This window comes from Condylura cristata, unplaced genomic scaffold (assembly GCF_000260355.1).
Source record: "Condylura cristata isolate star-nosed mole 26May11 unplaced genomic scaffold, ConCri1.0 scaffold00024, whole genome shotgun sequence".
Lineage (NCBI taxonomy): Eukaryota > Metazoa > Chordata > Mammalia > Eulipotyphla > Talpidae > Condylura > Condylura cristata.
Genome location: NW_004567125.1, coordinates 32,379,298 through 32,391,644, shown reverse-complemented (window position 1 = coordinate 32,391,644; position 12,347 = coordinate 32,379,298). Strand labels below are relative to the sequence as shown.

Here is a 12,347-nt window from a genome sequence, read left to right as displayed (position 1 = left end):
TGTCTTTCTTGTTCATATTCCATCCTCAAGGCCCCAATTGACACCTGGCACATATGATGAGGCATGGAAGGATAAGGGAGGGCAGAAGAGGTTCACCAGCAGGCAAATCCATCTCAGAGACAGGAGAATAATTCTGAGATGTTGTGTCCTCAGATTCATAATGCTGCAGGCAATGACACTGGCACCCCCTCAACCCCCCATACCCACCAAAAACTAAGCAGAGGCGGCTAGGGAGATAGGAGTTGATGCTGTGACCATCTGGGGACGGGCATATCCTCAATGTGCACCTTATTTGGATGCTTGCATCGGGGGACTCCAAGATCAGCAGAAACTATGGCTAATCTGGAACAAAAGATTCCAAGAGCTGGAAACAGGCCTCACATGGCCATTCAGGGAGTTGATCTCTTCCTGCATCAAGTCCAGAATCTCACATGTCCTAACACAAACAGCCAAAAGCTGTTTTCGCAGGGATCTGAAACAGACCAGCACAAGATGGCCTTCCAAGAAGGGGATCGTGGGAGCTTCCCAGGGGCTAGCTGGAGAGGAACCTGGACTATTCATGAGGATCCTCCCTGTTTAAGTGGTCAGAAGTCATGCTGGAAGGCCCCTACCCTTAAGCAAGGCATAGCCTCATCAACACTTGCCGGTAGAACTTTCTATGCTGGTGTGGCAACTGAGCACTTGAAATGGAGCATTTGTGACAGAGGAAACAGAATTTGTTTAATTGTATATAATTTTAATTAATTTACATTTAAATGTTAGTAGCCATATATGGCATCTTAAGTATTCGAGGAGCATTTAGGGGAAGACCCAGATAGACTGGAGATGGAAACCAGAGATAGGCAGGTCAAAATTATGGTTTATAAACCACAAACAAGGGTTATGATTATGTGTAGCTATAGAACATGACTTTGGTAGGAAGACTGGGGCTCTGGAGAGGAAAGAGTTAGGACATTCAGCATCTAGCTCCACGGAAGAGAGGCATTCCTAGTTCCCGTGGCTCACACATGCACATTCAGGCCTGCGTATGAGCATATATATGGTTGGGTGTGTCTGAGAGGAACCACAATTGTGCTTGAGTGCCATCTAGGAGTTCCGAGCTTGTGTGCAATCCAGGAGGCCACCCATGCATGTATGTTGAAGGACTCCCAGGTACACACAGACCACTAAGCCAAGGCCACTAGTCCAGCAGGTTCTGCAAGAAGGCCCACATGTACTGGTGCATTTCCTGGGGGTTGCTCTGTGGGATCCAGTGCCCCACGCCTGGCAGGATATGGGATTCAAGCCGGCCTGGCACAAAACGGCTGCTGATGGCCGCCACCAGTCCCTTCTCTAAGTACTGGTCCTTCTCTCCCCACAGCAGCAGTGTGGGTGTGGCCAGCTCCTGGGGCTCCAAGGGGAAGTTCCTGTGGCCAAGACAGATAGACACACAGACAGACAGGATGGTTGTCCACACCCCCTCTCCCTGCCACTTACTGGAGCTATTGCTCTGGGTAAGTTCTCACCTGAAGAGGTTTCGGTAGTAGTTGAGAGGCCCAGTGAGGCCACCAGGCTGTGAGAAATCATAAAGGAAGGCCTCGAGTTCATTGGCAGTCAAGCATGGGATGCCCTTCTTGCGGTTGGTAAAGGTAGTCTTCAGGATCTGGGCACACAGCAGGACACTGGCTTCAGTGCCCCCTACTCAGTCCCAACCTTCTGCCCTCCACCCCTAGACATTTACCCCACTGCACCTGGAAGTCAGACATGGACAACAATTTCTCTGGAAGCCAAGGAAGCTGGAACAGGAACACGTAATTGGAACGGAACAATTGGCTGATGTGGTGCATAGAGTAATCTGGGGTGAGGAGAAGGCAGATGTGAAACTTGGGTCTGGAATGGTCCCATCCCCCTGGACCCCTACAACTGCCACGTCTGTAGGACAGAGGATACCCCTCCTAGCCTAGGTACCAGCTTCCTTCCCTATCCAATGATCAATGTACCCACAGAATGGGGGGTGCCTATGTACACAGATCACAGGAGCCTCCACAGCTCCTCCCCTGCTCAGGCCTGGATGTGTTTCCCCTGCTTCATTCAAGAAATATTCACTGAGCAACTGCTATGTGCAAGACCCAGCAGTGCATACAGCAGCATGTGCAAGACTCCAGCCGCTCTGGAGACACAGTAGTAAATGACACAGACAAAACTCCCTTGCCCTCAGGTAGCTGACAGATCAGAGACAGGAAAAAGACAGACTGTGTGTGTGTGTGAGAGAGAGAGAAGCTAATGATTACAATGCTGATGTGATGGACATCAGGAAGCCAGAGATACCATCTCATGCAGATGAAGTTACCTAGTTATCTATGTCTTCCCTGACAGAAGAAGTCTTAGCTTCCCTGTTCCTGTTTTCCCAGTGGGGCCATGGGAATTATAACACTATTTCAGAGCAATTATTACTAATCTAAGTGCTCAAAAGCTGTGGTTCTTAAGTGTACTGCCACTGACTCCACCAGGGGGAGTGACCCAGTTCATCCCAGTCCCTGGAGTGGACTGGATGGAGAAGCCCAGACACAGACACATGCCTTTCACACAGACACATCCCCGTGTCCTGGACTTCCCAACACACCTTGGTATACTGACATGGGTGCACCACTGACTATGACCATCCGCTCCACCAGGGATGGGTAGTAGATGGAGAAATTCCAGGCTAGGACTGCTCCCCAGTCATGGGCCACAAGGATGCTCTTGGAGTAACCTAGGGGGTCAGAGGAATGGGTGTAAATGAGGTGCCAGGTAGGGATGAGGCAGGAATGGGGGAGGCCAGACCTGGGATGGGGACCTGTCCGCACCCAGACCCAGAATGACGTCTTGGATGTCTGCCATCAGCAGGTCCACAGTGTAGCAATCCACATTCTGGGGTGCATCAGAGGAACCATAGCCTCGAAGGTCCACAGCCACAACATGGAAGCGACTCTGGAACTCCCTGAGCTGGTAGCGCCAGGAGAACCTGTCAGGCGGGCCAGGGAGGGAGGTTGAATCAGGGCCCCCCCGGTTCTACCTCAGCCCTACGCCCAGTAGAGGCCTTTGGCAACCCCACCTTCCTGCCCTGGTCTTCTTAGAGGGAGAATTCGAAATTCAAGGTCAAGGGCGAGGCTAGCTGAGCCAGGGATCCAAGGCAGCCTCAATGTTAATACCTTTTTGTGTGGGACCTTCAGGGGCCCTTATCCCCATGCCCCCCCACCTGGACCCTATATGCTCTGTCTATTCTGTCCTTTGTTCCACTTCCCTCCAGGCACATGCACCAGAGGCCCAAGACATACCAGGTCTCTGGGAAGCCATGCAGAAACAGCATGAGGGTCCTGTTGCCATATCCAGCAGAGACATAGTGAAGCCGCAGGCCTGAGCTCTGAAGGGTTAAGGGGTGGTGGGAGTAGGTACGACTGAGACCTGGGAACCCCCTCCTCCTTAGACTTGAATGCCCATGGCTATTTGGGAATCTCTCTCCCCCAGATCTGGATTCAAGCATTCACTCTGCTCACCCCTCCCCACACTGCACAGTCCACATCTCGGATCCCTGAGACCTTGATGACATCCCCACACACTCACCTGGAGGGTCAGGAAGCCATGTTCGCCCAGCGTGGGGTCGCTCAAGCAGGCTGGAGGGGTGCTCCGTGGGCGCCCGCAGCAACCGCGCCGGGGCCGGCACAGCACGTGCGTGAGCGCTACGCATCCGTAGACCGCTGCAGCCACGAGCGCGGCGCAGTACACGAGGCTCCACATGAAAGCGCGCAACAGCTTCAAGGTGAGGCGTGACGGCGCCAGTAGCGCGGTCACCACCAGCTCGGGCATGTCGCCACGAGTAGGGACCACCGTAGCGCTGTCGCCGGGGACTTGGTCAGGATTGTGATCTGGGGGTGCCCGCAGCAGCGGTATGACGGGACCTGGGTGGGGGATCCCACCACCTTTGGTCTGGGTGCCCTCCGTGCCGTCGGGACTTGAGGAAGGCGCGGAGAGAAGGAGGGAGGCTAGGACGAAAACGCCACCGTGCACCACGCACCTGAGCCTGGTAAATTCCTGAGCTTCCTGAGGGGTGGAGCTTGCAGGGCCTAAGTTTCCGAGGCTCGGGAGGGACTTCGGGGAGCGGCCTTGGGGAGCAGAGCTGCTTGGGGCTAGAACTGTAGGCGGAGCCTAGCAGGGCTTGGATGGGACTTAAGGGGGCGAGGTCTAGGAGGACTCCCACAGCAGGTGGGTGGGGAGGAAAAGTCAAGCGGGAGATTGGGGGCAGGACACCGAAACTCAGAAGACACCGAAAATCAGAAGCCCAGGACGAAACGGGCGGAGCCTGGAGGAAGGGTCGGGGCAACCCAGGGTAGGTACTTCTCACTTGCGGGAAAGGTGGGCTCCGCTGGACCCCCTAGAGTTCCAAGGGCTGAGGACTCCGTTTAGGGTGGGCGGGGGGAGGGCGGAGCCCAGTGGAGGTGGTGTCTTATGTTGAACTGGACCAATCAGCTGGAGGTTAACTTGGATCCCAGCCATCGCGACCGCGGGCTGGGTAGAAACCTAATATGGCTGGTGGGGCGGTCCCGGAAGCGGAAGGAAAGGAACAGTCAGTACTATGGCCAGGATTAGGAGGGGCGGCCAGTCGACGCAGCCCGAGGAGGCGCGGAGCCCCCGCCGTCATCTCCCCGAGAGCTCTCCGCCCTTTAGTCCGGCTTCGAGACACCTGGCAGCACTCAGCCTCCTTACAGCGATGGGTCCAGGTGCCTCGACCGCACGCGGACCTCCAACTGGCCCAGAGATACCTGTCCCGCTCCTTCAAGGATGTGATTGGACGGCGGTGGATTTTGAAGTGCAGGGAACAGGCCCCACCCTGGAGCCAATCGGCAGGTATAAGACCGGGCTCGGCCAGTGGAGACGGGGACACTCACTCCTAGGGTGAAGGCCTGGCTCGGGAGCCGGAGGACCAGGTCGGTTGACTGAAGCAATGGGGTAGAGGAAGCGGGGCAGGAACTGGTGAGAGGCCTGGCAGGGCAGCTTCCTCCTGTTCTGCAACATTCCTCCAAGGCTCTCCTATATTTTGGGGGTCACTCACCATTTAACCCTTGAAATAATCCTATTATCACATCTTTGTATTACAGATCGCTAACCTGAAATTCGGGAATTAACTCATTTGCCTGAAGTCATTCAGCTGTCTAAATATCAGTCCTGGGCTTGGGGGTGGGGCAGCAATCTCGGTCCCCACTTCTTTTCATTCTGGAGGCAGCCCTAGGAGGGCTTTTAGCCTTCTTCTGGTAGTAACAAGTATTTCAAAATGGCTATTTCTTGATTGGGGTGGGGAGAAAGAGACTCATTGACTTGCTTTTTCCACCACTGCCACCACCACCATCAGAGGTTAGTCTCCATATTGTTTTTGTTATTAGTCCCTTCAACTTGAAACTTATTCCCTTTTGTCACCTCCCACCCTGTTCCATTGTTAGCGTCATCTTTGTATTGTCTAGGCAGCTCACACTAATTGTAGTTGTGGGACCATAAGGTACCCCAGTTACTAATGAGTATAGCAGTGGCTTACGAGGGTTCTACTTCAGTCAACAAGCATCTCAGTTTAATGTCTGATTATTCTATTGTGCAAACCTTTATTCTCGGATTTACTGGCCTTTTTTGGTATGACTATCATAGCTTTGATTTATTTTACACTTACATCAAATCAATTCTCCTGGCAACTCCTGAGTCCTCTAATCTGGCAGCATGGCTGGTGGGTGTCTGGACTTCTTTCCTCTGCTACACAGTACCATCCCGAGCAACCTGTCCCCACCCCCAGCTCTGCCTTCAAACAAAAGGACAGTAGTCACATGATGGTAATTTTATATTCAATACAAATGTTTATTTTTGCAATGAGAACTGCACAAAAAAAAAAAAACCTTTAGTATATAAGTGAAAAGTCTACGAATTCCCTTCTACAAATGTCTAAAGTGTTTAATACAAGTTTTAGATTCACTGACATTAATTATTGGCCAAGCGATCCGTGCATACAGTACAGTGGGGACTTGCACACACCTCTTACTCTTTGTATAGGACTAAGATTTCTAGTACTGTGGGAGGGGTTGAGAAATGGCCCAAGAAATTAGTCAATCCAAGTTCTAATTACAACCCAGTTAGATAAACATCCATTAGGGAGGTGTGGAGAAGGCCATGGCAGAGTGATATCTTTAGAAGGAAGCTGCAGACAAAACCATTTCTCCAGATAAACAGTCCTGGGGACGTTTCTGAACAGAACACCAAACAAAAATGAAGGATTGGGAGGAGATGAAGAAATCCCAAAAAACCAAACTGTAAGTCACACTTGAACTATCACAATGGTGTACGCAGAAGTGCCTGTTGGAGAACAGGAGACCATTGAGGTGTGGGGGTAGAGGGGAAGTATCTGGCTGGATGCATGAACTGTACCTTCAGAGGCTTGGCAGATCCCAAACACAGGGCCTTTCTGATTGAAACAAGGTGGGGGTTGGTTAATAGTAGAAATGTTTGGTAAGTTAGTGTCTGCACTCACAAATGATACACTTTCATCTTATATCCTAGGGACCGCTGGTGGGTACTACCTACCACCCTGGCCTTGTGACATACTGATGGGCACGAAGGCGGGCCAGCAGGACAGTTGCCTGGTGGGCTCTCTAGGGCAGGGATGTGTTTGCATGCATGGAGGGGTAAAGGAGAGGGTTCTGATTTGGAGGATGTACACTCATCTAAGAATATCTGGTTAACCCTGAGCTTAAATAAAAGAAGTTTGGTAGAGGCAGGTGAGGTGAGAGAAGTGGCCCAAATCCTCTGTTGAGTGGGGGACCAGGATGGCAGGTGGAGGGGAAGAATACTGTCTGGAGTTTGGCCAGGTTCTGCTGAAGCAGGTCACCCACCTAAATCAGGGTCCACAGGAAGAACAAACAGGTACCTGGGCTTTTCTTCTTGTCACAGCTTCAGCTTGGGATGGCAGCCCCTGCCCAAGGATGGCAGGACCAGGCCATGGGAGAGGGCTGGGTTGCCCCTGGTGGTGTTTCTCATATAAAGGTGGCCTGGGGTTAGAAGGCCCCTGGGCCTAACCTAGGCAACAAGTGGTTCACAAAGAAATGTCAGGGAGACGCCAGCATTAAAAAAGAGAGATGTGTTTATTCCATGATCAGTACAGACCAAATGCATATTCACCGTATGAAAGTCAAACCAGTCAGTGACTCCAGAGTTTGGCCAACACTGAGGCACCAGCGTCGTGGTGTAGAGTGGGTTCTCATGGCACGCGAAACCTCACCAAGAGCTCCAATTATAAAATTTTTTAAAAAGTGGAAGGGCAGCTGGCTGCTGGGGCCAGGTGTCAGGTAGGGTGCCTCTCCCTTGTTCTATGGCCCAGGCACCCACTTCTTTCCCTGGCCCTTCTTTGTCCGGTATAAAAAAAAAAAAAAAAAAAAAAAAAAAGTTCTGACATTAAAAAAACAAAATCAACAAATGGGGGCAGGTGGGAAGAGGAAAAGAAAATGCAGCTTTCTGGTTTTATAATTAAAAAAAGACTAATAAAGTTTGAAACTGAGTAAAATATAGGCAGTTTTTTTTGTGTGTGTGTGTTTTGTGTGGGTTTTTTTGTGGGTTTTTTGAGTTTTCTTTTTACACCAGTTTGGTGGAGTCACCAACAAACTTCAAACAAAGATATGCCAACTATGTCCACTACACAGTACAGCCACGGTCACACACTACCCACAGCGCGGTGGCAGCCGCTGCTCAATGAGGAGACGATCACACCATTTCGGAGATAAGCAGTGCCATTGTGTCTGGAGAAGAGAGAATTAAAAATAAAATAGAATCCAACAAAAAATATATATATAGAAAAACAAAACAAAAAAACAAACAAAAAAAAAAAACAAACCCAGAAACACAGGTGGGAAGGAACTGACTTTGGTTGGTGGCCTCACTCGCCGGGCGAGCCTGGCCCACACACGCACGTGTTGACAGTTACCTCGCTCCAAATTGCCATGGACACACACACACCTCCACGGCACTATTCCCTTTTGCACAAGCGAACACTTACAGAGAGCGACTCTCAATTAAAGGCTTGTGGGGGAGGGGAGGGGTGGGGTCTGTTCAAGGCAAAGTCAGTGCCAGCAAGGGGGTGGGCCAGTATCCTCGCCTGTTCCAGCTCACAGGTCTGCCCTGGTCTCCTGGGTGCAGGCAGCAGTGGCTGATTTGGGGGGAACAAGTCCCAGCAGGCAGGACGTCATGAACGTCACTTTCTTGGGGACAGAAAACCAGTCACGGTGGTGGCAGCAATGATGTCCTGTGTATACTGTGTAGACATTTGGCGGAGAGAAGGGCCTCTGCCCCACACTCAGGGACGCTGGGGCTTGGGTCTGGCCGGCACTTGCTCATGGTGAGGCGTGCTCTGAGCTGATGTCCTGTGAGGGGTGGTGGGACATCCAGCTGGCTGTAAGGCAGACAGGCTCTGCGATCCTCAGCTGCCCGTCAGGCCTGCCCCGGGCGTAGCATGCAGGAGGGCCAGGCCCGGAGACACCCCCTTGCTGCTGCTACTGCCTCCACTGCCACCCCTAACACTATGGTGAGTCAACGTTTTGCCAGAAAATCAAAGTCAGAAGTCACCTAGGTGCTCTCAGAAAAGATTTTCTTCAAATATTGACAATAGATCACTCTGGAAATTCATGTCAATGGTAGCTGCCATCTGGAGGGGAGAGGAGGAGAGGGAGTGAGACGTGGTACCCTTCTCTGCTCTTGCTTTGGCTCCCAGACACCCCTCCCAAAACCTCTAGCATGGGCTGCTGCTTCAGGGCCCATAACTTGGAGCCTCACAGCACCAGAGCCTGAACCTCTGTGGGTCAGAGGCCAGCAATGTATAGACTGCAGGAGTCCCACCTCTTAGAGGGTGATGCCAGTCTCTGTATTCAGGGACCCTAACCCCTCCAGAGGTTGAACCCCCCTCCCTCAACCCCACACCCACCCAGTGGCCCTTTTACTCACTGCTTCCCGGCGCCTTCGCTCCTGCTCCCGCTTTCGGGCCATCTCCCTCTGCTGGTCCAGCATAGACTGGGGTTGGGAACTCTGGGCCTGGGGGGCAGCAGCAGCAGCCACAGCAGCTGCTTGCTGCTGCTGCTGCTGCTGCTGCTGCTGCTGTTGCTGCTGCTCTTGCCGCTGCTGTTGCTGCTGCTGCTCCTGACGCCGACGTGCCTCCTCATGGGCTCTCCGGGCCTGTTCCAGTGCGTCCTCATCCTCTCGGCTCCTGAACAGAGTAGGCCTCCTGGTCAGCCTTGGCTCTTCAATATCCAACAGCCCTGCACCCTACCTGGAGCCCACACCCACCTCATGCGTTCCTGCCGTAGCCTCTCCTTCTCCTTTTCTGCATGTTCAGCCTGAGCCTTCAGGGCCTTTTCCCGTTCCTCCTTCTCCCTGGCAGCTCGGCGGAACTGCTCAAAGCTGTCACTTGATGACTTGGCTGTGGAGGATGGGGTGGTGGGATGTTTCTGCACCAGGCTAGCCCAGGAGCCCATGTTCTTGATTTTTAGGTCCTGCAATGAAGAGAGACCATGGGGAGTATGAAGGGCCCAAGCTTTAGGACATAGAAGGAAGAATGAGGTGTAGCTGGGAGCCTGCCAAGGTATATCCAGTGCCCATGGTCCCTACCTTTTTGGGTGCAACTGGTGTCTTTGGCTCCTGTTTCTGCTTGTCCTTGTCAGGAGCCCCTGGTGGGGGTGCATTTGGCTCAGGGGGTCGAATCACAGGCCTCCCGACATCCACGGGCTTCATCTCTGGTCCTGGAACACAAATAGTCAATCTTTGGGCTTAGGTCCACTATATCCCATGAAGCATGGCTGACTGGCGCACAGAATTTCATTCAGCACGGGCCTGGGGGGCAGAGAGGGCACTCACGCTGGGGTAGGTGGACGGGGGCCTTGATGTTTTCTGGGTGCTTGGGGGGCTCTGGCCGCAGCGAGGGGCTGAAGGGCTCGCTGCGAATGATGGGCGAGTGGATCTTCTCCTCCTTCACCACCACCAGGGGCTGGGGCTGGACCACAGAGGCTGCGCGCAGCTCCTGGGATAGCACAGGCATGGCAGCTGGTGAGGTGGACAGGCATCCCTGGCCCTGGCCTGTGCCTGGCTCTGGGAGCCGTGGCACAGCCCTGCCCTTTACCTGCTTCTTAGGCTGAACAGTTTGCTGGGGTGGCGACTGGTGGGTCAAGCTCTGGAACTGTGGCATCTGGGGGGAATGTATCATAAGCGGAGAAGGGGCTTCACGGAGGTGACCTAGAAGAGGATACAGAAGCATGTCAGCAGGGCTGTTCTGGAAGTGCAGGACTCAACATAAGGTGGAAGTCTGGAACTGTCCTGTACCATAGTAGAGCTGTAGAATCAACTGTGGGCTCATGGTTTTTGCAGGAGGTAGACGAGCCCACCTACTCTCATTTAAGCAAAGGTTCAAGGATTCAGTTACAGAGTTCTAAGAATTGGGGCAAGACAGGAGTCCAAAAGCCCCAGTACTAGTCCCCTGGGAAGGGGCCATCAAAGCATGTAAGCCTGACAATGGACTTTACTGCTGACGAAGCAGGCCTAATCAATGGGCCAACGGCTCAGGACTGAGAAATGGGACAAGTCACTGAGTCAGCCCAATTCTTCTATCCATCCCAGCATAGGACACCACCTGGCCTGAAACCCTGCTATGATCTGGGCCAGCTCAATACGGGACAAGTACCCTCTCTGCAGCACTTTGTTCCTGGTCCTTCCTTGTACTTCACTAAACATCATCACTAGAACTCTGCCACTGATGTCCTCCAGATCTGCTCCTACTGCTATCACTCTATTAACAGATGACCTCAGACCCTCTACAGGTGTCCTAGTCAAGTAGTCTCTTGTCACGAGCCTGGAGTAGATGGCACACTCCAAGTATGGTGAATGTCATGTCCTTCTCTATAGCCAGAACCACTCCTAATCCAATAAGGTAGACCAGTTCCTCTGAAAACACACATTATTAGATCCTACCATGTTCCTGCATGTGACTGGTTTTACCAGTCTTGGAGGTGGGTGGTTTCAGTACTGGTCTGCTAGCATTCTGCAGGTATACTTCCTAGGGAATATTTGCTGAGAGTGACCTGGGTGATGGCAGGCTCGTTGGCCTCTGGTTTGTGGGAATCTGGGAACCACCTGCCTGCATCATCCATCAGCTGGATGCCTGCCAAGACTCCTTAGGACTTTAACAACTATGTATTTGGGCCCAAAGTTTCAAGTGGACTCCAACCCACCTCACTATAGGCCTTGGGAAAATGGACCAAAGACTTACAGGTCACGTGGTCAGAGAGAACTTGCCCTACCCAAGTGAGAGTTCATCTGAAGGTCACTGTTGGCCCCCACAGCAAAGCCAGGCCTTGTTCAAGTGTGGGAACACACATAGCTGGCAGGCACAGCCCCAGTCTTTCCGAGTAAGGATGGCCAGCTGTTCCCACTCAGGGTGTGGCAAACTCTACTTGGCACATGGCAGCTTTTTGCTGGTATGAACATCAGTCACTGCCTGAAGTAAATGTTGTTTAGACCATGGGCAACACTGTTGCATATAAAAAGGCAACATAGCCCACACTGCCAAGTCTAGGACCCTCACTCAATCCTGACCCTCATACCATAAGCACATTACCCTCCAACTCCTGGGAGCGGGGGGAAGTCAGTCAGGATATTCTGGTCACACACACTCAGAAAATATGTGCCTAGGAAAGGTGAGAGGGCACCTGATCAAGGTTGGTAGACAGAGGGGAGCCCAGGTGAGGCTGAAGGTGGTGGGCCCCAAAGCTACATCTGAGCTTCAGCCCAATTTTCCTTGGCTTTAGTGTGTGCATGCATGTGTGTGTCCTTGGCTCCAACATGTCTCTCTCAAGGCCAAGAGCAAATGCAAACTATCTAAACTTTCTGCCTACTGCCTCTGCCTAACTTACTCCCTATCCTGCTTGGTAAATCAGCACCTGCTCACCCTCTGGTTACTTCCAGGAAGCCTACCCCAACTTCCAAAGGCATACAAGGTACCTTCCTTGGGTACCTGCATTCCACACTAAATAGAAATCACCATGCATCTTAAAAACACTATTTTTGACCCTTTTACCTTGCCAAGTTAGAAATACGAAGCATTAATACCACCTCCTCTCCAATCAATACAGGGCTTACTAGTCGTCTCTGAGCCATGTCAACCTGCAGTGCAAGCAGACCTGTACATGGTCCAGGACAAGACTTGGCGGGAATCAGCCTCCCTAGAGCCCAAGGGCCTGAGATAACTTACCAGTTGAGTAGGGGTCCGACTTGTGGTGCCGGGGTGAAGGGTGGTGCTGGATGACTTGCTGAGGCTTGGCAGG

At 52.3% G+C, this 12,347-nt stretch overlaps 2 protein-coding genes across 2 annotated transcripts in view; both read right to left on the bottom strand.

Moving 5' to 3' along the window:
- Window positions 1–784: 784 nt before the first annotated feature.
- Window positions 785–4,108, bottom strand: EPHX3 (epoxide hydrolase 3). Its single transcript, XM_004688674.2, has 7 exons — window positions 3,583–4,108; window positions 3,297–3,382; window positions 2,826–2,983; window positions 2,603–2,731; window positions 1,731–1,834; window positions 1,506–1,642; window positions 785–1,406 (listed from the first exon to the last, which is right to left on the bottom strand). Exons 1-7 carry the CDS (start codon window positions 3,823–3,825, stop codon window positions 1,181–1,183), a joined length of 1,083 nt encoding a protein of 360 aa, XP_004688731.1. The 5' UTR covers window positions 3,826–4,108; the 3' UTR covers window positions 785–1,180.
- A 3,514-nt stretch (window positions 4,109–7,622) lies between these two features.
- Window positions 7,623–12,347, bottom strand: part of BRD4 (bromodomain containing 4) — a 41,824-nt gene continuing 37,099 nt past the window's right edge. The window contains exons 15-21 of the mRNA XM_004688211.2: window positions 12,275–12,346; window positions 10,151–10,263; window positions 9,889–10,051; window positions 9,643–9,773; window positions 9,322–9,527; window positions 8,983–9,241; window positions 7,623–8,686 (exon numbers count right to left, since the gene is read on the bottom strand). Of these exons, the coding sequence (XP_004688268.2) occupies window positions 8,618–8,686; window positions 8,983–9,241; window positions 9,322–9,527; window positions 9,643–9,773; window positions 9,889–10,051; window positions 10,151–10,263; window positions 12,275–12,346 (1,013 nt within the window). The 3' untranslated portion in view covers window positions 7,623–8,617. The remainder of the gene's footprint in view (window positions 8,687–8,982; window positions 9,242–9,321; window positions 9,528–9,642; window positions 9,774–9,888; window positions 10,052–10,150; window positions 10,264–12,274; window position 12,347) is intronic.

Bases quoted from the DNA above. Each gene is read 5' to 3' on its own strand.
- EPHX3 (XM_004688674.2), bottom strand. From the start codon at position 3,825: ATGCCCGAGCTGGTGGTGACCGCGCTACTGGCGCCGTCACGCCTCACC. The intron at 2,732-2,825 runs GTGCGGACAGGT...CTGACCCCCTAG, and splicing joins AGACGTCATTCTGGGTCTGG to GTTACTCCAAGAGCATCCTT. The intron at 1,835-2,602 runs GTGTGTTGGGAA...TCCTCACCCCAG, and splicing joins ACCCATGTCAGTATACCAAG to ATTACTCTATGCACCACATC.